General features: G+C 57.1%; 9 protein-coding genes across 9 annotated transcripts; 4 read left to right on the top strand and 5 right to left on the bottom strand.

The window, feature by feature from the left end:
- Nucleotides 1-1,336: 1,336 nt before the first annotated feature.
- Nucleotides 1,337-4,035, bottom strand: E0L32_011299 (uncharacterized protein; the record flags this gene model as incomplete). Its single annotated transcript, XM_031134013.1, has 7 exons — nucleotides 1,337-1,346; nucleotides 1,416-1,468; nucleotides 1,558-2,219; nucleotides 2,270-2,382; nucleotides 2,440-2,707; nucleotides 2,764-3,664; nucleotides 3,781-4,035. 7 exons carry the CDS (start codon nucleotides 4,033-4,035, stop codon nucleotides 1,337-1,339), a joined length of 2,262 nt encoding a protein of 753 aa, XP_031000766.1.
- Nucleotides 4,036-4,805: 770 nt separating this feature from the next.
- E0L32_011298 (uncharacterized protein) lies at nucleotides 4,806-5,747 on the top strand (the record flags this gene model as incomplete). Its single annotated transcript, XM_031134012.1, has 1 exon — nucleotides 4,806-5,747. One exon carries the CDS (start codon nucleotides 4,806-4,808, stop codon nucleotides 5,745-5,747), a length of 942 nt encoding a protein of 313 aa, XP_031000765.1.
- A 310-nt stretch (nucleotides 5,748-6,057) lies between these two features.
- Nucleotides 6,058-7,740, bottom strand: E0L32_011297 (uncharacterized protein; the record flags this gene model as incomplete). The annotated part of the gene is made up of 2 exons (XM_031134011.1): nucleotides 6,058-7,378; nucleotides 7,439-7,740. The coding sequence occupies 2 exons, from the start codon at nucleotides 7,738-7,740 to the stop codon at nucleotides 6,058-6,060; spliced, it is 1,623 nt and encodes a 540-aa protein (XP_031000764.1).
- Nucleotides 7,741-8,208: 468 nt separating this feature from the next.
- On the bottom strand, nucleotides 8,209-10,467 carry E0L32_011296 (uncharacterized protein; the record flags this gene model as incomplete). The annotated part of the gene is made up of 1 exon (XM_031134010.1): nucleotides 8,209-10,467. The coding sequence occupies one exon, from the start codon at nucleotides 10,465-10,467 to the stop codon at nucleotides 8,209-8,211; it is 2,259 nt and encodes a 752-aa protein (XP_031000763.1).
- A 1,013-nt stretch (nucleotides 10,468-11,480) lies between these two features.
- E0L32_011295 (uncharacterized protein) lies at nucleotides 11,481-12,194 on the top strand (the record flags this gene model as incomplete). Its single annotated transcript, XM_031134009.1, has 1 exon — nucleotides 11,481-12,194. One exon carries the CDS (start codon nucleotides 11,481-11,483, stop codon nucleotides 12,192-12,194), a length of 714 nt encoding a protein of 237 aa, XP_031000762.1.
- Nucleotides 12,195-14,428: 2,234 nt separating this feature from the next.
- E0L32_011294 (uncharacterized protein) lies at nucleotides 14,429-15,655 on the top strand (the record flags this gene model as incomplete). The annotated part of the gene is made up of 1 exon (XM_031134008.1): nucleotides 14,429-15,655. The coding sequence occupies one exon, from the start codon at nucleotides 14,429-14,431 to the stop codon at nucleotides 15,653-15,655; it is 1,227 nt and encodes a 408-aa protein (XP_031000761.1).
- A 111-nt stretch (nucleotides 15,656-15,766) lies between these two features.
- Nucleotides 15,767-17,597, bottom strand: E0L32_011293 (uncharacterized protein; the record flags this gene model as incomplete). The annotated part of the gene is made up of 4 exons (XM_031134007.1): nucleotides 15,767-16,474; nucleotides 16,550-17,029; nucleotides 17,085-17,361; nucleotides 17,416-17,597. The coding sequence occupies 4 exons, from the start codon at nucleotides 17,595-17,597 to the stop codon at nucleotides 15,767-15,769; spliced, it is 1,647 nt and encodes a 548-aa protein (XP_031000760.1).
- A 4,266-nt stretch (nucleotides 17,598-21,863) lies between these two features.
- Nucleotides 21,864-23,321, top strand: E0L32_011292 (uncharacterized protein; the record flags this gene model as incomplete). The annotated part of the gene is made up of 1 exon (XM_031134006.1): nucleotides 21,864-23,321. One exon carries the CDS (start codon nucleotides 21,864-21,866, stop codon nucleotides 23,319-23,321), a length of 1,458 nt encoding a protein of 485 aa, XP_031000759.1.
- A 573-nt stretch (nucleotides 23,322-23,894) lies between these two features.
- Nucleotides 23,895-24,761, bottom strand: E0L32_011291 (uncharacterized protein; the record flags this gene model as incomplete). The annotated part of the gene is made up of 3 exons (XM_031134004.1): nucleotides 23,895-24,197; nucleotides 24,272-24,550; nucleotides 24,744-24,761. The coding sequence occupies 3 exons, from the start codon at nucleotides 24,759-24,761 to the stop codon at nucleotides 23,895-23,897; spliced, it is 600 nt and encodes a 199-aa protein (XP_031000758.1).
- Between the last annotated feature and the right edge of the window lie 220 nt (nucleotides 24,762-24,981).

Raw genomic sequence — 24,981 nt, 5'->3', positions numbered from 1 at the left:
ACTTACCCCCAAACCCCCCCCCCCCCCCCCCAAAAGCCCATTGCCAGGCCCCGGCCCCTGCGGTCTACATTACCGGGGGCTCCTGTCTGGGGCTCGGGGTCCACCCAAAATCACCGGGCACTCGGGACGGGAACCCCGGTCCCTAGCTCACCGTGGCCACTGTGGAAAGCCGCCAGGTGGGGGCCGGGGCCGCCAACAAAGCACACTGGGGTGGTAGTCCTCTACCGAAGACTCTTCCTCGTGCCTTCGGTCATTATGAGAGAGGGAGCACCTGCGCTCCGCACGATTCCCATCGTGCAAATCACAGTGGGGGGGTTCCCTGTCTGGGGCTCGAGGTCCACCCAAAATCCTCGGGCACTCGGGACGGGGGCCCCCGGAGTCGGCGCGAGAGCCTTCGAGCTCGGCAGCCGCGGTCATCGGTAAGCGTTCCAAACTCACAGCTTCTCATTTTGTTTTCACGCCATCCATATCACTAATACACTCCTTCTGTAGTGCCGATCGCGGCTCTGGCGCCAACACTTTTGGGGGAGGGGGTCCGCAATCTTCGATCCAACGATCCGGGGTCTGCCCCCCCCCCACCCCCCCCCCCTCGCCCGTGGTATCCAGTGGATGAACGGAGAGCCCGACCGGGTGGGCTGGAGTAAGGCCGGACGGGGGGTGGGGTGGGTTTGGCCTAGAGGAGACCTTGCGTCGCTCTTCCAGGCGCGAATCCCATCTTGCAAGTCCGCCAAGATTGTGACCGAGGCTGGCGTCAGGTAGCCTCCGTCATGATCTTTGCCGACTTGCATGATGAGTTTCTTGCTTGGGGGCTGGATCAGAGCTGGGTTATCATTAGATGTAAAAACTACAAAACGATCAATATTATCAAATGTACATCTAGCTTGTGGCTTGGTCATCTTGTAGATATGCAGTTGTGTTGTGTCCAATGCCATTTGCGGAAATGGGTATCTTCAACGTGGTTCGAAACAAGATAGACGTACATGTGAGCTTCGAGGCAACCGTCAGTAACAGACAATTGACTGTAGCTTGTCGAATTTTCACCACATTGTTCTGTAATTACCTGCAATACCAGCAGTCTGACTTCAGCTCCTCCTCTGTTCCCCATTCCTCCTGATGTAGAGGGAACAACTCAGCTTCAGTAGGGAGATTCAACATGTAACTCACATACAAAGCGTCACAGAAGTGTCCAAATTAGTCTTGGAAGTGATTGCCTTCTACGGATATGGAAGAGATGATGGAGACGTGCACTCTCAGGCATGAACTATTCGTCTTATTAAACCTGTCTATCGCTGTCCATTCACACAAGTAACAGAAACAACAAAGTGAGACGCTCCATCTAAGGTGCGCTAGTCGTAGTCATCAGCAGGTCAACCCAAGCCCAAGGCAACGCCATCATCCATCCCCTGCTGCACAACCTCAAAACAACACCATCGTAGTCGCATGCAGTCCAGGTGACCTGACCAACACCCTAGGAGAACCTGTTGTTATCATACAAAATCCACGAGTCCTCGTCAACGTCAAATCCCCTTCGCCCGCCCGAGACAAAGTCGCTCACACCTCCTCCCCAGCAACAGCCTCGTAAGCACCCCTCCGCGCCGCGCCACCGCGGCTCCGCATCTCCATGAGCGCAGGGCTCTCGTACATCTCGGAATAATTGACGAGGTCGCCGCCGAGCTGCGCCGCGCCGTTCTCCCTGCGGCCAAAGACGGGCGCCGGGTCGCACCAGAAGTCGCGGCAGTTCGTCACGCAACCCCTCGAGTACGGATTCCTGCTCGCGCGCTTGTTGTGCCCGCCCGCCGCGGCGCCCCTGCCGGAGGCCGTCTCGATGAAGGCGTCGACGCCGAGGATCTTGGACCACTGCTTCAGGAAGCCGCCGTGCTTGTGGCCGTGGCCGTGGCCGTGGCGCTGCCCTCCCGCCGCGCCGCCCGATGGCGGGTTGGCATCGGGGTGGGTCGGGTCTAGGGGAGCGCCGGTCGAGGTGAAGGCAGAGGTAAGGCCGCTGGGCGTGGCGTGGTTCATGCCGACCATGTTCTCGTAGGTGGTCATGGCCCGAGACACCTGGATGAACTGAACGAAGAGTAACATGAGGACCCAGGTGAGCTGGAGAGTGGCCCAGATCGACAGGACCAATGCATATGCGTCAGCGTTAATGACCTTGCAGATGCCCGCAGCGAGGAGGTTGCACTGGTCCGAGGTCGAAGTCGAAGCGGATGTAAGGTCTGCACGAGAGGTCAGAACATGCAATAGCCTGCGAAAGGGGAAACCATACAGTAGTACATCAGCCAGTCATAGAGAACAATGCCAAAGGTCAGGTTAATGAGATAGAGGAAGAACTGCCTGTGGTTGTTGACGCCAATGCAGTTGTAGACCCAGGGGCAATGGCTGGTGAGAAGTTAGTACGCGAGAGATCTACCAAAAGAGGCTGTCATTTGCACTCACTGGTCATGCTTGGCCACACAGCGCTGGCATCTCCTACAGTGCTTGCTCCTGAGGGGTGTTCGAATCATGCAGGTGATGCAGAAGTTGTTGTCGTCAAACTTCCACAGACTGATCAGCTCGTCAATGACAGCCTTTTGCTCAGCGATGCCGTTCATCTTGGGAACGAAGCCGGGATCGTAGACAATGCAAGTGATGTAGAAGTAGGTCGTCAGAGAGAAGAAGAAGGCAAAGGCAAAGTTCAGGGCGTAGTGTGTTGCAGCGTCCGAGGCTGGAGATGGGTCAGTGATGTGCTTAGATCAACAAGTGGGATCGTGGATAGCATACCAGGCTTCCAAGCCGTGTTGGGGAGGACCGTAAAGAGCCAGTTCACGCCGACCAAGAACAGCGAACCCGCAAAGATACCACTAAGCCAGGGGGTCCTCTGGAACTGTCGCATATCGGATGGCGCGTAGTGCAGAATCTTGTTGGCGACCCATTGCAATGAATAGCCAACAAGCAGCGAGAAGGGCAACCCGACATAGATGGGCATGCCCGCCAGGATGGTGAGCATGGCCCAGACCAGCAGGAAGGGCCACAGGAACAAGAACTTGGTCAGGAAACCCCTCTTGTCCTTCATGAAATGGCTCGCACCGGGGAATGATGGCGTCTCTAGGTTCCCGTCCTCGTCGTAGCCGCAGTCCCGGAGAGCCTTGTGCCAGGCGCCGAGGGTGTTGAGTTCCTGTGCGGTGAGGGCCGGAGTCTTACCCGTCGACGTCTTCGCGAACCTGTCGGCACCGTACTCGATCAGCTTCTGCACACAGCCCGCGCTGCCCTTGACGAGGGCCCAGTGAAGCGCCGTGAATCCCTGCTCGTCCGTCGCATGTACGTTTGCGCCCCACCGCAAGAAGAGGTCAACACAGGGCGGGAAGCCCTTGTATGCAGCCCACATCAGGCCGGTGTGGCCAAAGGTGTCGGGAACATCGACAGGAATGCCCTGGTGTAGCAGCAACGTGATGAGGAAGACATTGCCGTTGAACGTGCTGATATGTAGCGTGTTGTAGCCTTGGGCATCTGTGATGAGGGGATCGGCGCCGTGCTGGAGGAGCAGGTGGACGGTGTAGTAATGGCATCGTTGCGCAGCCCATTGAAGAGGTGTCGCGATTGACTCTCCGCCCTTGTGATTTATCGGCGCACCCTTCTCGATGAGGAATTTGCACATCGCGTATTGGTTGTTAATGGCAGCCCACTGTAACAATGACCATATTAGCATCGTGTTGAGGGGAGATGGACATGTCAATCCAAAGTCTGGCCGAGAAGGGCGATTCCCTGGGGTTGGGTTGGAGATGGAAAGATCCAACTCACATGCAGCGGTGTAATCCCCTCATCGTCACTGTAGGTCGCATCGTACTCGGACGACTCGAAGAGCCTCTCCATGGCTGGGATGTCGCCGACACGGGCAAGCTGCATGATGTCGAGCTGCCCGCCCTTGTCGTTGGGCAAGGTGCCCATTTCGACCTCGCTGTTCAGCTTAGGCGCAGCTGTGTCACCCTTTGAGGCCGGCTGTATGGGCGCATTGCCCTTGGCCACCGGGCCGGTGCCATTGTGATTCTGCGCCATGGCGGTTGGCTCTCGTTACCAATGCTGTCTGTCGTCGCACCGGCAGATGGATTTGCAAAGCTCGCTATATGCTCGTGTTTCCTCCCAGGCGGAATGGTCGGCTTTCGTCTCAGGAAGTCGAAATAGTGGTTACGGCAGTCCGCGAACCGGGTGGCAAGGACCGGAAAACAGAAGGACAGAAGAAGAGCTCGTTTGCCGAACACAATCGCGAAACAGGCCTGCAGGTTTTCTCAATCTCGAAGATCAAAATCCACCGTCCGGAGCTGGCGGCGGCCTCAGCCAAGACAAGCTGACGAGGCTGAATTATTTCGAGTCCAGGGGCCAGGACGCGCGACACGCAGCCATGCCGACTCGCCTTTGTCTCATTGGTCACCTGTGCTGGCTGGCCCAGGAAGTGGGCTCAGTGCTGTTGTGGGGTGTGTTTCAGCGGAGCCCTGTGCCCTGCCCACAGCTAAACCCGCCAGAAAATCGGATTCGGCCAGTGGGAAGGGCCCTGAAAAAGTGGCCGCATTGCTGTATTGCGAGCACCACAAATGGTCTGACGTCGGGATCTGAACGACCTCAACACAGCTATCTAATCTGCAAAATAAGGCCAGCAAAGCCCGCGAAAGCTTCGTCCGGAACTCGACCTATCCGGACGACTGACCAGCAAAAACAGCTACAAAAAGGATCAGCTTTTCCGCCCTCGAAGACTTGAAGTATCTGGTCAAGTCAAACGACAGTCCTACGATTCTGGGGTCTCTTTGCTGCTGCACACAAGAGTCGCAGAGATGGGGTCCCCTCTCGAGCAGGTCAAAGACTTCCTCGAGTTCACCCTCACCCCGTCCCCCATCGTCTTCATAGTCGGCATCGCCTTCGTCCTCCTCTTCCCCTTCCTCCTCCACTGGGCCATCGCCCGGGGCTCGGGCTACGCCACCCTCCCCTCGGTGCTGCTCCTGGGCCCCTCGGGCGCCGGCAAGACCAGCCTCGTCACCCTGCTCGAGCGGAGGGGTCCCCGGCCCTCGCAGACGCACACAACCCAGGTCGTCCACTCGGTCGAGCTCGCCGTCGCCGACGACCCCTCCAAGCCGCCCAACTACCGCGACGACCTCGACCAGTCCGAGAGCACGGCCAGCAAGTTCCTGCTCGTCGACACCCCGGGCCACGGCAAGCTGCGCGGCGCCGCCCTCGACCGCCTGCACCGCCTGGCCGGCGTGGCCACCGCCGGCGACAAGAACAAGAAGAGCAAGTCCAAGGAGGCCTCCAAGCTCAAGGCCGTCGTCTTTCTCGCCGACGCCGCCGCGCTGGCCGATCAGGACGAGCTCTCCGCCACGGCGGCCTACCTCTACGACGTGCTGCTCGTGTTGCAGAAGCGCATCGGCACCGGCACCGGCTCGCGCCACCCGGCCTCGGTGCCCGTGCTCGTCGCCGCCAACAAGGCCGACCTGTTCACGGCGCTGCCTCCCGCCCTGGTCAAGAGCCACCTCGAGGCCGAGCTGAGCAGGATACGCAGGACACGCAGCAAGGCGCTGCTCGACTCCGGGGTGGGCACCGAGGACGTCGACGCAGCCGGCGCGGGGGAGCAGGACGACTGGCTGGGCGAGTTCGGCACCGACAAGTTCACCTTTGACCAGCTGAAGGAGGTTGTTGAGGTCGAGGTCATCGGCGGCAACATCGTGGGCGAGGGCCCTGGTGTGGACAAGTGGTGGGCCTGGATCGCGGACAAGTTATAGAAAGAGAAGTTGCTGGTGTAGAAACAAAGTCTTCTTATTCGTAATGCTAATATATCTCCAACTCGTCGAGCGATAAGAATTGATCGTGACTTGTCGACTGTCCATGTCAATATCATCTCCCACCTGATTGAATGCGTTGAGCCCTACTCTAACTACCTATCCTGTATGCTAAGCCTTGACTTGAGACGTTGAGTCTGTCACAAAAAGCCTCCCAGAAACCCCCCTTTCTACTAAACAGAGAAAATGACAAAGTTCTCCAAACAAACGCCCGATATGCCTCTAAACACTACTTTCATCCTTCCTCACCACCTCAGTTCTTCATCTCCTTCATCATCCAAGTCAGCAGGTCGACCTTGGTCACGACGGCCACGGGCTTGGTCAGCCGGTCGCCGGCGTTCTTCTCCGTCACGACGGCCGCGCTGTTCCACTCGAGGAACTTGCTCAGCACCGTCAGCGGCGTGTCCATCGTGATCTCGACAAACTTGCGCTTGCGGCCCGACGCCGCGACCGCGTCGCCGGACATGATGTCGCGCGGGTCCGTGACCACCTCGTCCAACCGGCCAAAGTCAAACATGACCTCGCTGACGGGGCTCGTCGGCTTGGCGCGCCCGCGCGAGATGTAGCTGAGCAGGTTGCCCAGCGTGACCAGGCCCGTGAGCCGGCCGCCCGAGGGGCTCAGCACGGGCAGCTGGTCGAAGCCCTTGTCGCGCATCGTCTCGATGGCCTCGGCGCACGGGCTGTCCGCCATGACCGACGTGACGGGCTTGAGGCGCAGCGTGCGCACCGTCTCGGTGCCGTACGGGTTGCTCGGCCGCCGCTTGCTGTTGTTGAGCGTCTTGTTCTGGTGCTCCAGCTCGGCCTCGGACCCGTTGACCGCCGCGAGCAGGTTGTTGGCCGCCAGCCAGTCGTCGTCGGCAAACTTGGAGAGGTAGCTACGGATGCTGTCGGGTAGCACCACCACCACGACGTCGTCGGCGCCGAGGTTGAGGTCCTTGACGGCGCGGACCATGGCCGCCATGGCCGATCCCGAGCTACCGCCCACGAGGAGGCCCTCCTCGGCGATTAGCCTCCTGGCGAGCCTGAAGGACTCTTCGTCGTCCGTCTTGTACCACTTGTCGACGATGTGCTGGTCCAGAACGTCGGGGATGAAGTCGTAGCCGATGCCCTCCACCTTGTAGGGGATGTTGGCCTTGACGTCATTGAGGCTCTCCGGCAGAGCCAGTATGCTGCCATAGGGATCCGCGGCAACGATCTTGATGTCCTTGTTGTGCTTCTTCAGGCCGCGCGCAATGCCGGTGATGGTACCGCCAGTGCCGGCGCCAGCAATGACAGCGGTGACCTTGCCCTTGGTCTGCTCCCAGATCTCCTCCGCGGTGCCAAACTCGTGCGCTCTCGGGTTGTCGACGTTGGTGTACTGGTCGAGGATGTGCGAGTTGGGAATCTCCTTCTGGAGGCGCATCGCCACACCAATGTGCGACTCGGGACTATCCCAGGCAGCCTGGGTCGGAGTGCGGATGATAGTGGCCCCCAGAGCGCGGAGGACAGACACCTTCTCGGCAGACATCTTCTCGGGAAGCGTGATGATCGTCTTGTAGCCCTTGACAGCGCCGACCAGGGCGAGGCCGATGCCACTGCACACACTCGAGGTTAGTAACAATGGCAGTCATGGTGGGGTGTGAGGAACGGCGTACGTGTTTCCACTGGTAGGCTCGATCAGGGTATCACCAGGCTTGATACGCCCGCTCTTCTCTGCCTCCTCGATCATGCGCAATGCTATCCGGTCCTTGACACTGCCGCCGGCGTTGGCGAGCTCGAGCTTGCCGAAAACCTGCGCCTTGATGCCAAGCGACTGGGGGATCTTGTTGAGGCGCACAAGCGGCGTGTGTCCGATCAGGTCGAGGGCCGACTTCGTGCCAATGTTGTCGCTGCCATCGGGAAGAGCCTGCCCGGCCAGCTTGGCCACGCCGTTGGCGATGTTATTCAACGTCTCCATGTTGGTATCTGTTTCGATCGCGAAGGGAGGGTCTGGAATGCGCGAAGATGCTTGACTCGAGCCGATCTGGTTGACCTGGTTGATCTGGCTACCCGCTGAAGCAGAAAACACTTGAAATAATGGTCTGATTAGCAAAGCAGTTCGGAGCGTCCAAGGCCAAGAGTGCTAGGGAGTCGCCAAGGGAAAAACACTGAAGAAGTCGACGTCAAAAAGGTGCCGGATGATGTGATACCAAGGGCAGAAAGGTTTATCGCTTATCTGCCGCAGGCCAGAATTCAGAATTTGCCCCGCCACCCGTAGGAAGCCGGCTCTAAGCGGCGGGGCCGGCCCTTAATCAAGACTCAAGCATCAGGGCTCAGTCTATTCGAGGGGAAAAAGGCCAGATCTTGGACCAAGCAAAACAGTACTTGGATGGGATTAGCTATCCTCGCTGTAATTTACATATCATGACCATCTGCCCGTGTGTATCTATGCATTGCAGACCGCCTCAAACTCTCGAAGCAACGAGCCAAAGTTGTGATCTGCCAGCGACGCAAACACCGGGTCCTTGTCCAGCTTCAGCTTCCCGACCCTGGGGCTCTTGATGCCAAAAGCCACTCTCGCGAGGAATCTCGGGTCGTCGCGTATATCTGTAGCAGCCAGTATCCTTTCAATAGCGGCGTGGTCCACCGACTTCGAAGGCAGTGCAGGCAGCGTGATAGCTTCCTTGGTCAGACAGAAGCTGCAATGTCCACATGTCTCCTTGCCATCAGGCAGTTCCATCCCAAAATGCTGCGTCAGGGCGAGGGCGTAGCACTGCCTCCCCGTGATGAGCTCAGTGACCTCCTCCAGTCGTCTCAGTGCGTCCTTCTCTCGTTGTTCCAGATCGGCGTGCAGCTTGTCCACCAGCACATCGATCTCCTTTCTCGTCTTCGGCAGCGGTTTGAGGATTCGGTAGCGGTTCTCTACCCCTGATGCTGTCAACTTCAGGGCGCCACAGCTCTCAAAGACGTTCAACTTCTTGACGATGTCGTTGCGTTGTAGTCCCTTGGCCTTGGCCACCTCCTTCACATCGATATGGTGGTACTTGGCAGCCTTGCGCGACCCTGTAAAGATAGCTTGCCCGGCGGGAGACTTGTCGTTCTTGACTATCGGGTAGTACTTCGACGTGGCTTCGAATTTGTATTCCTTGTACTCGGGCGTGGTCGCGCGTATCAGATCGAAGCGTAATTCGAGGGAGGCATAGATGACAGACAGTGGACTGAGTCTGATATCGAACTCGCGAGACTGATCCTGGTGCTTGGTGCCAAATGTCTCTCCGATCGATAAACTGGTGACCTCGTCACTGAAAATACTGCTCAGCAGGCCTTGCAATGAGTGCTTCGAGGGGAGGTCTCCACGCGCAAAGTTCTCCCGGACATAAAAGTCTTGCGGGCACAGGTACAACATGCAGTGACTCGCGAGACCATCGCGACCTGCTCGCCCGATCTGCTGGCTGTACTCCTCGACGGTCGAAGGCAGATCATAATGGATGATGTTTCGTATGTCTGCCTTGTCAATACCCATGCCAAAGGCAATTGTTGCAACAACAATCCTGATCTTGGAGGCCATGAAGTCGTCTTGTATCTTCTGCTTCTCCTCGACCTTCATCCCGGCGTGGAACGACTGCGCGTCGAGGCCCTTTCGGCGGAGCTGAGCGGCGACGAACTCGGCTTGCTTCTGCTGGGTGACATATACGAGCGTCGATCCAGGGTGCTTTTCGAGAAACTTGAGGAGCTTGGCCTCCTTCTCCTCCTTCAACTCTATGGCTTCCGCTGACAAGTGTAGATTGGGCCGGTACGGCGAGGTGCGGAACACTCCCGACTCTTTGATGTTGAAAGCCTTGCAAATGTCCTCGGCAACTCTGGGGGTTGCGGTGGCGGTGAGACAGATCACTCTTTCAGCCTTGATCTCTTGGACGAAGCGGGCGACCTTGAGGTAGTCAGGCCTGAAGGAATGGCCCCATTCCGAAATGCAATGAGCCTCGTCCACGGCGATCAACCGCACACCCCCGGCTACATCCTTCATGCTTTCGACAAATCCTTCGTTGTTGAGGCGCTCGGGAGCACAATACAGAATGCGGATCTGGCCCTTCTCGAGGCCCTGGCGGATGAGCTGCACTTCGTCCCATTTCTTGGTCGAGTCCAGGCAGTCTGCAGGAATGTCTCGCCTCTTCAGGGCGTCAACCTGGTCCTTCATGAGCGCAATGAGTGGTGACACGACGATAGTGACGCCGTGCTCTCCGGCCCCACGAGCTCCGGACTCATTGTCGAGCTCCTCAAAGGCGATGCCTGGGATCTGTGCCAAGTCAGTAACTGAGAGGATTGGCTCATAAACATCTGGAACGAAAGGACGGCAATGCCTGTCACCTACCTGATAGCAGAGAGACTTGCCCGCACCCGTGGGGAAGATGACCAGCGCGTTGTTCCCGTCGAGCACCTGGCCGATGGCGCCCTCCTGCTCATGGCGGAAATCTGGGTAGCCAAACTTGTCCGTCAGTATGCGTCGCGCGAGTGCAAGCTTTGAGGAGTGCCCGTTCTGGACAGTCTCCCCATTTGCAGCTCGTAGCCGCTTGGGCTCGTTGGCATCTACAGTGGCAGACGCGTCGTCGCGTTTCCGCTTGCCATTCTCGGTGGAGCCTGTGCCTGACTCCACCTGCTGAACGGCCTGCAGCATGAGCTCGTCGTCGTCGCTATCAAAGTCGTCCATGGTGTCGTTAAAGGTTGTCAGTGGCTGGAAGTGTTCGTCTAGAGTTGGGCGTTGCTCTATGAATTCTCTACAGTCCAGGTCCGCGATGTCAACTTTGGTCCTTGAGTCTGTCTCTTTGGGGGGGAAGACAAGACGGGCGTCATCAATGATTGATGGATGGAAGGAAACCCGCCAGCTTGGAAATGGACGCGCGGGTAGCTAGCGCCATTCTTGCGGGTTCAGCCCGCTAGAAACGGCCCTAGCGCAACGTGTGCAGGCACTGCCAGGCAGCATTCCGGCAAACGCAGTCCCTGAATTTTAGTGGGGATGGGGCTGATATCGAATGCAGGTGCCCCTTTCACGACGTTTCCAACAGCTGGCTACCAGCATAATCAGTCCTCCCGCACCGCACCCAGCCATGCCCTCTTGCTTGATCACTACTATCTATCCATCTAAACACTTAGCTATTGCACTTCTGGCTTCTTGATCACGCCAGCAATGATGTTTGTAACCCGAGTTCTCCGCAAGATATCTCTTCAGTCCCCAACTTCAACACACGAGAGGTCGGTGTATCTCCCTCTGTGCCGAGTTGACTTGACCGAATGCTGGCTGAGGAGGCCTCTCAAAGCACTGACAAAGACCAAGGAGTACACTAAAAGGCTGTTACGCCTAAACAGGTCGTTTCATGAGGCTCCCTCACTAGTGACGAAGACGGCCAGGGCGTAGAAGCGTCGTCTCCCCATATGTTTTCTTGGTATATCCCTCGGTGTTGTTCGTGAACCTGCCGAGATACTATGATATGTTCTCTTTGAACTGAACGCTGTTCATCGAGTAGTGGACGCTGTCCAGGATGATCTGGGCAGGTATAAAATGCAGGCTTGGAGTGCCATGCCCATCCGAGCTCTTCCCATGTTGCGACTCTCATCTCCGCTTCTCTTCAGCTCGGCTCGAGAATAGTGATTTACCACAAAGCACACACTCCCGCTTGCGTTAAACACACCCTCCACACTCAGCTGATAGGCGCAATTCCCACCATGAGCGGAGGACAGTGCACTGATCCACCCCACGGTGGATGGGATCCCAACCCAAATGATGCAGAGGCACATGTCCATTGGCTTGCTCGCCAGAACTTTCCTCCCCCCAAGCGCAACGAGGAGTTGGCAAAAGTTATGCACATGGAACCCAATTCGAACAATGCCAATAACGTCCAGAAACTCATCACTTACCCACCACTCCGGGACGCATTTCACCACATCTCAACCGTCTACATCCAAGACAAGTGGAAGTCGCGCCCTCCCGGGTTTCGAATCACGGACAAGCTGGTCACTAAAGCACTCAGCATTCAATTAGTGCCAGGGCACCACGAGAGATACGCTCATGACTATACACAGGACTGGGCGGGGAGCGGACCTGCTGCAGACGATTGGTCGGCTGAGGACCACTACACCCAGCACATCTGCCGTCTGCTGCGCTATCTGGAACGCCATAACCCGCCATATTTGGAGTGGCTTACAAGCGAACCTCACGAGAAACAGGTCTGGATACTCTACCACATCATTCTATTTCTCCATATGGAGAAGAAGTATCGATGGTGGAGAGTACGCCGCTGGTATGAGAGCACCTGGGCCACCATCACCTTGCAGGTGCCCAAGAAGCTGAGTCCTTACCACTACCACAACCGTCTTGCTGATCTCCAGTATTCGAGAGTTGTGCGGTTGGCTCGCCGCAAGCTGGTTGCGTCGGAGTGATGAGCAAGAGCCATTGGCTTTTGGCTCCGGGATTTCCCCCTGTTGGGAGAAGTGTGTATGAATGGGCCAGTCATTTCTGCTCGTCATAGCGCTTACGGAGTTGGATATCGGGGGTTTTCTTTTAGAATAGATTAGATAGACTAAAGAGCAATCTTGCCAAAGGATGTTCCTTTTTGGTGTTTAGTGTTCTGACAGAGTGTCAACAAGATGTCACCAGCTTTTGCTCCGACTCGCTAGTCCAGAGATTACAATAAATCTGCATCAGTCATCACTTTATATCCCGTTTTGCCCGCCGTAACGAAATTATGATTAGCGTGATACTGTTCTATTATCAAAATATGCAATACATTGTGAATGCAGGGCAATTTTGTGATTACTTCTCACCTGAATTCTCTTGTCAACGACGAATATCACTACTGACTGGAGGCTAGCGAGCAGGATATCACCAATGAAAATAATTACATAAGACTGTGTGGTCAGGATTGAATGGTCACTATGACTCTCGCCTCGATGAATTGCCACATCCATCCGTTGATATCCAGGTTCCAGTATCCCTCAAAGATTGAAGAAGTCTCCCCGACTCTATTCCCGTAGCGAAAAGTCCCGCGTAACATATCAGGCTCGGGATAGTCCAGCTCAAGTGACGTGCAATAGGGACTGGATACAGGATCTTGGAGGAATCTCTCAAAGCTAGTCTCAGCCCCATTTTATCATTTACGCAATCTTGACTACAGGCATTTACTCACGACGAACGGCTCTCTACATCCAGCCGTTACCTTTTGCCGATCTGTGGAATCTGCCAAGAGCAACCAACGCAAGCCCAGATCTCGACCGCCGGAGCTCTCCTTCCTGTGAGTAGTGCCTTTCCACAGCCCAGGGGAAGCCTTCTGCTGGAAAGTGTTCTTGGCAAGGCGAGGAAACCACATGGTTGAGCCGCGATGGAGGGCACGCAAAAGGCACTGGTCTCCCCCCCCACATTATGCGGCTCTTACCCGCTTGGTAGATTTGCCGCCGGCAACAGAGACTAGCAGCAAGCCGTTGAACTCTAGGAGTTGGTCCATGACTCGACCGCCTAACGGAGCTTAGAAATACACAGAGATAAGAGCAGGCGTCCTGTTTACTCTGCAAGGATTCAAAGTCCTTGATAGAAGAGTTCACTGTGATATCTATGACACTCGCCTCCATGTCAGGAGCCAGGAGCCGTACGACCAGCCCTGGATTATAAATGCCACGACCTGTTAACGTGCATCTACAGTCGGGAATGTATGTCATGTCCCAATTTCCGAAACTCTAATCGGCTGTTTCAAGAATGAGGAAGTATCTCAATGTTGACGTTTCACATGTCTACCATGATGGCTCTTCCAACATACAGATGTCCTGTTAGGACAGGCCGTCCACCCAATACAACCACACGTCCATGTTTCGCCCGCCCAACTCGCCGCCCTCCACATCATCAACGAAAGATACCCGAGCAGCGACATGGCATAGATTTGGCCCTTGTAGGCTCCTTCATGTCATATACACTTCTCCCTTGCACACGTAAATCTGAACAACTGGGAAGGAAGCTAGCTGGCTGCACAGATATTTGTAAAGCACGAACCATACACCCAACTGCAATGCCTGCTCGACACTACGCGCTACGCTCCGGACATTTTATTCCATGCTATCGCCGCTATCAGCTTCTGGACTGCGGACTATCCTGTACAAGCCAGCTCATAGACCAGCCAGCCATGAGACGCTAGCAGAAGGACCATCCGGCGTTCGAAAGACGACGTTAGTTCCGGAGCTAAGCCCAGCGCCACTCGACCCTGTGGCTGTCTTTTATAAGTTGTCTGTCTCTGTCCGGCATGCCTCTCCTGTTCTGCACTTTGTCTCGACTCTTAACTATCTTCAATACTTTGTCCTTCCTCTTCTGAGGTCCAGTTCTTGGACGATCTTAGTAAACCCGAGCGCTTAGCGCTTTTGAAAACCTGCAATTCCCGGCTTCCTGAGGATGAAAGACACAATATTCCAAGGGTCACGTCTGGCACCTCGACAATAACGTCCGAGACACAGGAGAGCAGAAGGGAGATCCACCGCTCTCTTCACAGCCTCTTTTTATTATCTCTTAGCAATAGTCGCCCTTCAAATGACTGACTTGCAGAACATATATCGCAACACACAACAAGATAGATGACAACAAGTTCGGAAGAGACAAGCCTTAAGAAGAAATGGCAGCCCCCGCTTCCTCCAACATGAATCCCAACGTGGCGCTCCCCGCCACGACTTTCCTCGGCATCGCGCTCTACAACGTTCTCGAGCTGACGTGCCTCATCTTCCTCTCCGGCCGCCACCCCGGCCGCTGGCGGTCGCACCACCCGGGCCCGCACTCCTCCCCTTCCTCCTCCTCGTGGCAGTGGCAACAGCAGCACCACCGCGCCCGCGGCCGGCACGCCCGCCTCTTCTTCTGGTCCTTCCTCATCGCGACCTGGGCCATCGTCCCCTACGCCGTAGGCATCCTGATCAAGGGCCTGCAATTGGTGCCCCCTGACCGCAACGCTGCCTTCGCAGCGCCGGTGTTGCTGGGCTGGGGCCCCATGATCACGGCCCAGGCCCTCGTGCTCTACTCGCGCCTGCACCTCGTCGACCGCAGCCGCCTGCGCCTGCGCGCCGTCCTCCTCATGATCATCGCGGTGGCGACGGTATGCCACGTTCCCCTCGCCGTACTCTTCGTCGGCGCGACCTCAGCCAATCCGGCCCGCTGGGTCGAGCCCTACGTCCTGGCCGAGAAGACGCAGGTCGTCATCGTCTTTGTGCAGGAGCTCGTGCTCTCCGGGCTGTATGTCTTCCACTCTGCGCGGCTGCTGCGCAGCCCGGACAACGTCTCTGCGTGCGTGGGCCGGCGGCGCGACGAGGTCGCGGCCTTGCGGCGGCTGGTCTTGGTTAACGTCGTGATTATTGTGCTCGACGTGGGCATCTTGGTGCCTGAGTACGCGGGCCGCTTCGATCTGCACGCTGCGTGCAAGGCGCTGGTGTACTCAATTAAGCTCAAGGTCGAGTACGACATCCTCAACCGCCTCACCGACCTGCGGGGTTTATCGGCGTCGGCGGCTATGCCGTACCCGGGTGTCCCCGAGGCCGGCAATATGGTCAGCGTTGATGGACAGCCCATGCAGATGGCGGAGCATCACCTGCACCACCAACATTTCCATCACAGGTGGCAGACGACGACGGATCAGCAGCCATTGTCGTTCGAAATCTACGATGGCAGCCAGGACGTGAAGTTCCGGGGAGACGGAAGCGTGCTAAGCCAGTCTCGCGGTGAGCTCCCGAGTAATTTCACCACATGCAATGCGTTTGCCCAAGGCGGTCGCCTCACCCGAGTAAGCAGTGTGGGTGTTACCCCAGACAGCGGGATCATGGTCAGGACTACGACCGATGTGCAATCGGTTCATCAATCCATCCGGACGGATGTGGAATAGGGATAGAGAGGATGGGTTGTGGAATGTAAAAGTGGAACAGAGAGACCAAGTGTCCTCTTACATTACTCGATGATTTGTATGTTCTGCGATGGCGTTAAGTGTTGAGCTCCCTCATCGGGCCCACCGAGCAATCAACTCTTCCCGTTTGGCACTCGGTCCCTTCGCCTTAGCCATGTCCTTGTCTGCGCCATCCAGTCTGGTCGTAATCTTGTCCACCTCCTGAGCGAGCACTTCGATCGAACCGTCGATGCCCGGGTCAGTCAGTGTGACGTCGCCGTAGGTGCTTTCGGCGAGCAGGCTTTCTCTGACCTTTGCCACCGCCTTGCGCATGTCGCCGAGATACGTCGATGTGGTCTCCTCAAACGCTTCCTGCACGTTGTGAGCGACGTCATCGGCCTTGGCGGCGCGTTCACGGAGAGCTGTGGAGAGCGCTTCTATCTGCGCTTTGCGCTCCGCCTGCGAAGGGGAGGGGTTATCTTGCTCCGGCAACATGAGGGCCAGCGTCTGCAAGATCTGCTCCACAGGTGGGATGTCGATGTTCAGACCGCCGGAGGAACGTCGACGGGAATGGGGCATGCCGCGAACGCGTACGGGCGAGGTCGAGGGGCCGTGGACTGATGATTTTCTTCGTCGGGTCGGAGAGGTATTTGCCGGTCGTTGCGACTCCTTGGACGACGAAGGCAACGGTACGGGGGTCTCGAGTTCGCGTCGAGCCATGGTGGCCAGTGTGTTGGTGGCGGCCTGGTGCGCTTGGAAGGCTTCGAGTCGTTGGGACAGTAGGCTGATGTGTTCAAGGAGGAAGTCCATGCAGTCATGGATCTGGTTAGTGTCAGTCGTGATGTGAAAAGTGGCCAAAGATCTAATAAGAGAGTTGAGTAAAAGTGATAAACATACGTAATTGACAGCAGTCAAGGATCGACCCAGACTCTGCCCATTCTTCCCAGAGAGAGACTTGAGCGACGGCTCGAGGAACTGTTGCTCAACTGACATCTGCGCAACTGGCAGAATTTCGGCAAAGAGCGATTCGAGCTCTTCCTGCAGGGCTGACAACTCGTTCTCATCTGCGATATTGGGGCCCCGGGATCGTTGGCTGGAAATGAGGGCTTCGAGGTACACTCTATCGAGCTTGGTCCGGATGGCTTCGACCTTGTACTTAATCAATTGTGCACAGACCTCGCGCAGCCGGACGATATCCTTTTGCTCCTCGGGGTTTTCCGTCTCAAGTTCCCAGCCAAGCTTTTGCAGACTGGCTAGCAGCTTATCATCAGATTGGAGAAGGGTCTCGACGCGCTGCTGAAGATCTTTCCCGATGCCCTTGCTTTGATGCTCCAATTCCGTGACATAAACAGAGAGCATCTGGGTTAATTCCTCAATCTAAAGCCATCGTTCAGCAAGGACAGGGATGGGAAGCGATGCGGTGTGTACGTACCGTGGCATGCAGCTTTTGCCGTGCAGATTCACTGCTCTGGTGCTGTTTGGCTTGCAAATCGCGGTGGCGAGACTCCTTCGTGGCTTGCTCTTTCACCAAGCGCGACAGGGCATCCTGCTGTAATCGAAGACTCTCTGTGTGCTTGGAGATAGCCTCGGTTGAACGATTCAGCTCATCGATGGCGCGCTTCAGGTCGACATCTCTCACGGGGAGCACCGAAGAGCCGTCATCTCGCGCGAACTGCTCTGCCTGGCCAGACTTTTCCAAAGCGTTGTATCTAACGCACGGGTCAGTATGGTTGGGCGGAATGAGATGGGTGAGAGAGACGTACAAGGCGAGCTCGTCAGGAGACAGGACGGTGTCAATAGTCAGGTAGGTACTGATCCACTCTGCGAAGTCCGAGCCGTCCTCCTGTTTCAAGGCAGATCGAATGGATTCCTCGTCTATATGCGGGCCATTGGTTCGGAGATGCTCAAGCACCTCTTCGACCTTTGTATTTGCCGCAGCTGGCATGTTCACACGCACTGTTTGCGACGTGCGCCCTTATTGAACAAAGGGGTTATCACGACCCCGTGCAGGCGTAAGGCCGAAGATTTGCCCTGCTTAATAGCAGATATCGAAATTATCGTGATGCGATGGGTGTCAGACGGCTCCAAGACAGCACCGAGGGATGTGATGCGGTCAGGTCTTTTGTTTACTTTGCGATCTCATTTGAGTGGATTCAGGGCTCTGATTAGGCGGTCAAAACTGGCGACGCGGCTCATCGCTAGCCAGAGCATTCAGGGTCCACAGGCGGGAACCTTGGGCCCAACAGCGTGCCGCCGTCCTCTTAGGCAACCCCGCAGCAGCCAACTTTGAACGAACGACCTGCGATCATCAACCATTCCCGGCATCTGGGCAGTGGATTGTCATGTTTTCCAGCAAACTCAGGTCCTTTTTGGCCGGGATGATGCGTGAAAACGAAGACACCTGAACCTTGCATTCTCATCTAGTCCTAGAATGGCCCCTCGGCGCACTCCTACAAGCGGTGCTGGGTACCATCCCCCGTCCGTCGGATTGCTCGTCCTCCTCATCCGGTCAGCCAGAATCAAGGAACATATGCCGGCCAGTCGAACAATCAAATCTAGAGGCCTTGATCATGGAATATGGCCGCGGGAAAGCTCCCAGACATTGACGTCGCCTACCTGCAGCCTTTTGCTGACCGCTACGCAAGACCGACGTTGAAGTATGCACAACATCGCCGTCCCTTGCAGAACGAACCCACCCAAGCAGAATCCTCGAGGCCAGATGGGGGACCAAGCTTATCGAACACGGGGATCCTCGCTGATCTTGGCCTACTCTATGCTGGTCGAGGAAGTCCCTGAGCACGGTCTGTGTCCCCAATGCTGTGCCTCTACATATATGGCCGCCGGGAACTCGAGAGGGATCAAAATGGCAATGCTTAGCGACGCCTTCACTCTTCAGCCAGCCGGCTCCCATCCTCGCCGAATGTGGTGAAAGGCAATCCGGCCGTTTCAACAAGCGAGGGCCAACAGGCGGTCAAGGAGCAGACCAGAGGCATCACAGCATGACATATATATTAGCCAGCAGGTGTCATTCAGCTCCCGTGGAGCATGTCGTGCTCTGGAGCTTGCATTCATTCTGGTCGCTGCCCCTCCGAATACTGAGCTCAACTTGGCTGACCCGCAGGTACGATGACATCTACAGAAGGGCCGACGCATCGGAGCCACTCAGAGCTTGCAGAGTGACCTACCCAACCCTTGCAGGATTTCCTCTCTAGGTCCTGGACTGGGATTTGGCCGGCACTTGCTGGCTCGTACAACCACACTTCCTCTTTGAGACGAGGGCCCCGTTGCCTGTTTTCCCTTCACGGGTTTGCAAGATCGACCCGGTACTCGAACACGGCCCAAGAGCATGCATCGAAACCGGTGTTGCGCCACCAATTGACGCATACCTCTATTGGTGTCCTGTTCGGACGAAGTGAGTCCTGTTTGTGTGGCAGTTCGGCGCAGCAGTCTTTGTCAGCTCGAGCCCTAGGGCTCACTTGTCCTCCCAAAGAAGTTGAAAAAAGCGTCTGGTGCCTGGAAGTACAAGTGTATTCCTTCACTTGTTCCGACCTGGTTTTTTCTTTTAGCTTAATTCCATTGTGTACCTCGTTTTCCAAGGAAAACAACGTGCCCGACCCGAGGTGGTTCAAGGCTTGCTGTGCTGCCTCCCACACACCACGCAGCTCAGATCACCTGGTGGTCGGGCTTAGTTGGAGCGCAGCAAATCCTATCATTGTTTCCGACGCGGCTGGCTGCAGGTCCTACGCCACAAGTGTGCCACTGCAGCCCTGTGCGCCCATGTTTGCTGGGCGAAAGAGGCAGAGCTAATGCACAGCTGCGCTGTCGTGTCCGGAAAGCCCTCTGTTCTTCCTCCCGGCGTGCGAGCACATTGGAGCTTGGGCCTTCAGGGGTCAAGTTTGCACAGGTGGATTCAGACAGGTCAGAATTCTGGGCAAGCTTGCCCCCCCTTGCGAGCTGTCTGCCTGACTCGAAGTGGATTGAGGAGGCGGACGGCACGGGAGAGATGGTGTGAGTGCCGTGAGCTGGCTGCCGCCTCTGATCTGACGCACAGCTCCCCGTCCCCTGCTCTGGCATACTGCCATGTGCCTTGACACGGGGGAGCAGCTTTCATTGGAAGGGGAAGACGGCTCTCACGTCCCGGACCTGGTTGGCGGCACGTTTCAAACGTCGGCGCGGGCGCGCAAACACCGGGTACCGGGAAGGCTAACCCCCAAACCTTGGCCAAAAGACAGACGTGGCCTGCAGAAATCAGATATATGACAAGTGAGCATGTCATTCTGGGTCTTGCATGGAAAAGGCATGATTGTGTCTTCGAGTCTGGTCTGGCTCCCCTTGTCTGGCTGGGTCTTGTGGCCTCTCGCAACCCGGTGCGTCCCGCCCTCCCGTCTCTGATTCACCAATCGTCACGAAACCGGGCACACAAACTTTTCTTTGTACCATAGAGTCCAGAGTGACCTGGGGCGTGTGCGATGCTACGGACCGTATTTCGATCCTTCTTGCCAAGAACTGGTCTGCTTTGCTTGCTGCTCGTTGAGGTGCAGCGGTCCCTCTCCCTGACTAAAGGGGGCTTGCTGGCAGAGTCACGCAACGATGGAGATCTTGCTGCACGGTGCACTGGTGTACACGCACGTCGCCTGTCGACCAGAATAGCTGCATTGCTCGCATTGCCCAACGTCTAACTGTTTCTCATCTGCCTCTCCGTCACGGCCATCAGCACCCGCATCAAGATGTACTCACCCCCCTTTCACTACTAAGCACGGCGCCTCCGCCTTCCCTTCAACGCGGGGTCCTTTCAGCAGGCGGCCTTCGGGTGCGGCTCTGGTTGCCGTCCGCATCGCTCTTATGCACGGCGACCAGCGTTTGCTTCCTCCCCCCTTCCCGCTGAGGAAACTTTGCCAAAAAGGAGCCTATTTTAGCGAGTGAGGCGTTTGCAATGAGCGCTAGCTGGGCCAGACGACCCATCTTCCCCCTTCGGATGCAAGATGCAAGATGCGCGATGCCTGTCTTTGCCTGCTCGCATGACCGGCTCTGGCTCCCGGCAAGGGAGGTAATCAACGGGTGCTGATGCCATGGCCGCGTCGAATAGTGCTTCTCCATTGCATCCGCCGATGAGTCTTGTATTTGCTTGCATGGGCTGTGTCCATCTCTTGTATGCCAGGGAATTACAAGATGATGTGAGAGCGTGTGGTGTACTTCCTAGTCACCGCCTCCGCCCACGCCTTACACACGCCTTGCTTGAACGTCTTGAACGGAGATTCCTGTGAAGCCATTAAATTGTGGACGCGAGGTCTCACTTTCTTTCTCCTTGTCCCCGGTCCCAGAGTCTTGGTCTCATTGCCTCTTTGCCCTTGTCGCCAAACATACACACAATACACAGACACATGTCTCTGGTTCACAGCTCCCCCTTTGCCGCTCGCCTTGCTGTCTCACTTGATCCTCTGAACCGCCAGAGGTGAGGCGAAACGGCCCTCGAGTCACTCGCTTTTTATTGCTGTCTTTGTTGTTGCTATTCGCCTTTTTGCTGTACCGGCTGAGACCTTTGTGTGAGGTTATTCTCCGGGTGTGGGTGTGTGTGTGTGTCCTCGCCACTGGCCTGGCCTGCCAGTACTGAAGTTGTCTTTACCTGGCTGGCGAGGTGGAGTGAAACCACTATGACATCCCCACGGCGACCGAGCGGCTGCTGGAGGGGAGACCCGATGCGATGGGTCTCGAGGATCCCAGTGTCTTATGTCGACAGTCTCGTAGCCGTGGCGATGTTCTTCGCCTGCCAACTTTTGATATGCGCACTCCATCGCGTGGGCGAGCTGCTCAACGACTTCCCGGCAACGATCCTGGCGATGTTGCTGGTAGCTCTCGTGATGCTGGGGATGAGCTGGAAGATTGGTAAGGGGGTCGATGAGTTTTACGAGAGGCGTTTGCGAGGACCTGTACGTGCCTACCATCATATCTGAACAGGTTGATTGCACCCTAGGCTAACATTCTGATGCCTCTACCAAGACTGATCTGCTGAATCGGCACATGTCCATCGGCTTCACCGTGCCGTTCATGATGATCATCAAGAGCCCGGCAGCCAGCGCCCGAGACATCGGTCTCATTATCGCATGTTTCAGTCAGTCCAGATCTCCAGCCCCGTGTGCACCGGTTCTTGCTAACACGTCCATTCCGACATCCAGTCCTCACCGGGGTTCTGAATTCGGGACTTGTATATATCATGGCCCACTGTCTCCAGAGACTGGCCTGGGCCATGGTGGGTGTTCCTCCCAAGCAAGCCCTCGCACCATCGGCGGCGCTTCCTGAGCGAAATGTCCCACCCATCGTCGTCGAGCCGCCGGGCTCCCCCGCTCCGCGACGGTCCGTCACTGCCGATGAACGCTTCAGGAAATGCCTCTCCAACGCCTCGACGCTCACCAACACGCCCGCCGGTCCCTCCCCAATTATCCGACCCTCCGAGCCCGAAACGCACAATGCTACGCCTCCCCTCCCTCCGCTGCCCGAACCGACTCCCCCTACTCCCACCACCAGGACCAGGACCAAAGCCCTCGACGTCCTCATATCCAACCCAGTCCTCTACCTCTCTATCCTCGCCATCCCCATGATCGGGCTGCCCATAGCCGTGACGACAGGCAACACCGCGCCGATCGACACGATTGTCCTTTTCCTCCTCTGGACAACCTTCCTCGCCACCCAGCGCAAATCCCGCTCCACACCAGTCCTCGCGTCCCAACCCCGCTGGCGCACCTTCCTCTCAGCGGCGCTCAACGCCGTCCTCTGGACCGCCCTGGGCATGATAGCCTACTGCGCCCTGAAATCCGCCCTCAGCCACCACCCCTCCGCCTCGCTGATAGACACCCTCACGTCCCTCTCCACCGGCACAACCCTGTCAGACCTCATCATCGGCAGCGGCACCCGTCCCAGCATGGGCGCAGGCGACGTCGCCGTGTCGATCCTCGACGCGGGCATCGTCTCCTGGGGCCTCAAGCTCTTCGAGTGCCGCGCGCAGCTGACTTCCCCCTCGGGCGTCACGACCGTCGTCACCGCCTTGGCCGCCGCGGCGCTCAACGTCGTGTGCGGGCCGCTGCTGGCGCGCGCGCTGGGCCTCCGCCTGCCGGGCTGGTGCCTCGCGTTCGCGGCGCGCAGCGTGACGCTCGCGCTCGCGGGCCCGGCGATGGGCAGCCTCGGCGGGGACGTGGGCGTCAACGCGGCCATGGTCGTGTTCAGCGGGATCGTGTTCCAGGTCGGGCTGGGCCTCGGCGTGGGCGGCTGGCTGCGCGGGGTGTTTGCGGCGACGACGCGAGCGTGGGCGACCGGCCGTGGCAGTGACGGCGGCGGCGGCGGCGGCCGGAAGGACCGGGACGTGGAGAAGGGGGCTGCTGTGCGACTCCCCACTGCTGCCACTGCTGGTGGTGACGACGGCAGGCTGAGGGATGATGAACACCAAGAAGATGAAGAGGAAGAAGAAGAGGAAGATGCCGACAGTCCGCTGACCGTGGCGACGGGCGTCATGGTCGGCGTCAACGGCGCGGCGATGGGCACGGCGCACCTGTATGACGCGGACAGCCGGGCTGCGCCCTACGCCGCGCTGTCGATGACTGTCTTTGGGGTCATGACTGTCGTGATGACTTCGTCTGACCGCTTGGTGCACTGGCTCGTGGCGCAGGTCGCCTCATAAATGGGATACATGCGGTATGCCGTGTCGTGTGACGCGACGGCGGCGGCGATGATGACTCCTGATGAACCGAACTGACTACACGAGGAGTTTTACATGGATTTTGGGGAAATCTTTTTGGTGTGTACATGACGGATCTACTGGCACGATACCCCCTCGGGCTCCTGGAGAGCTGGGACGAAGCGCTGAGATATACCCAGTCGATGAGGCAGGGTGGAGTGCATATGCTGTTTGGGAATTTTGTGTGTTTTGGTTCTGCTCAGTTCTGGGATATGATGATTTGGGATAATGAAGACTTACGACAATGGAGTTGGAGCAGTACGGTACTTAAGAAAAGTCCTGGTTTACGACGATGCGCTGGTGCGGCATCAGGGCATTTAGATGGCTCACAGACAAATAGGATCCACCACATTATCAAAGGATCTGGAAGTACTTGCAATCCGACTTTTTGTTGTTTTGGAGCGGCAGCTTTTTTACCTCTCGAGACGCGCGATATGTCTGCCATCGCCTCAGTGCGCCATGAAACGACGCAAAATACAACTTTAGTCCAACCTGTAAAGCACGGGAACTCGTCAGTCAACTATCCAATCTCGCCGAGGGTGCAAAATTGACAAAGACAAACCTCTCAATAAGATGCAGGCCGCTCGCCGTGTCGACGATACCACTGATCTCTCCAGGCTTGAGCGCAAAAGCAGCCTCCTCGAACTCCTTCTGCATGTCACCCTTCCCAAAGTAGCCCAGGTCGCCTCGCTTGCGGGCGCTGCTGCAGTCGGACTCGGTCTGGGCCAGCTCCCCGAGGCTGATCTCGCCCTTCTTGATGCGCTCCTCGTACCCCTTGAGGATCTCTCGCGCCTCCTCCTTGCTCCGTGTGATCTCGGCCTGGACCGTGTGGTTAGCCCCTCGACTCCATCCAGCGCATTCCCGCCTTTCCTCAGGTTGCCATGTCCACTGACCTCTCTCCAGCTCATGGGCCGCCGGCTGCCGTTGTGCTTGACGAGCAGGTGGGCGGCGCGGATCTTGCCGGGCTGGCCGGCCTCGCCGGCGACGCTGCCGCTGCCGGAGTGGTACTTGGCCATGTAGACCTTGAGCTTCTCGGTGTCGGTTCCCGGTGGGGGCTCCCAGCGCGAGTTCTTCTCGACGGCGTTGAAGTAGTAGGGCAGGTTCTTGCTGTTGCTGTGGCGCACCTCCCAGTTGGGGGGGAGTCCGGTCTCCGTCTGCGTGATGAGGGGAATCTTCCGTTAGCATCCAAGGTTTTATAGAGCTATGCGACAGGGCTGCGAGACCACCTGCGACCCCCTGGCGGGAGCATCATATGATGGGAATGCCTTTCCCGCGCCGTGTGCGTGTACGCGCGCGCGCGCGCGAAAGGAGAGGCATAGCATTTGTGCCGCAGCGGGGAAGGCAAAACTTGAGGTAAGAGCTTACATTCTGATCCGTTGCCATGGCTGCCTTTGCTTTGGGTATCAATTCGAGATCAAGGAATGGTCTTTTGGGCGGGAGGTGATGGGTAGTTGAAGAAGCTCGGCGATGTATATAAGATCTCAATGTTTTGGAAAGGGACCAAAAGCGAGAATACTGAAGATGAGGAGAATGGAAGAGGAATGACGGAGCTTGTATGTACCTTGGGTGGTCTCGAGGCTGAGCCTGGTCGGTAGATCAAGCC

Source organism: Thyridium curvatum, assembly GCF_004353045.1.
Source record: "Thyridium curvatum strain D216 chromosome Unknown NODE_102_length_128654_cov_80.091529, whole genome shotgun sequence".
NCBI lineage: Eukaryota > Fungi > Ascomycota > Sordariomycetes > Thyridiales > Thyridiaceae > Thyridium > Thyridium curvatum.
This window is presented reverse-complemented; position numbering and strand designations above follow the sequence as displayed.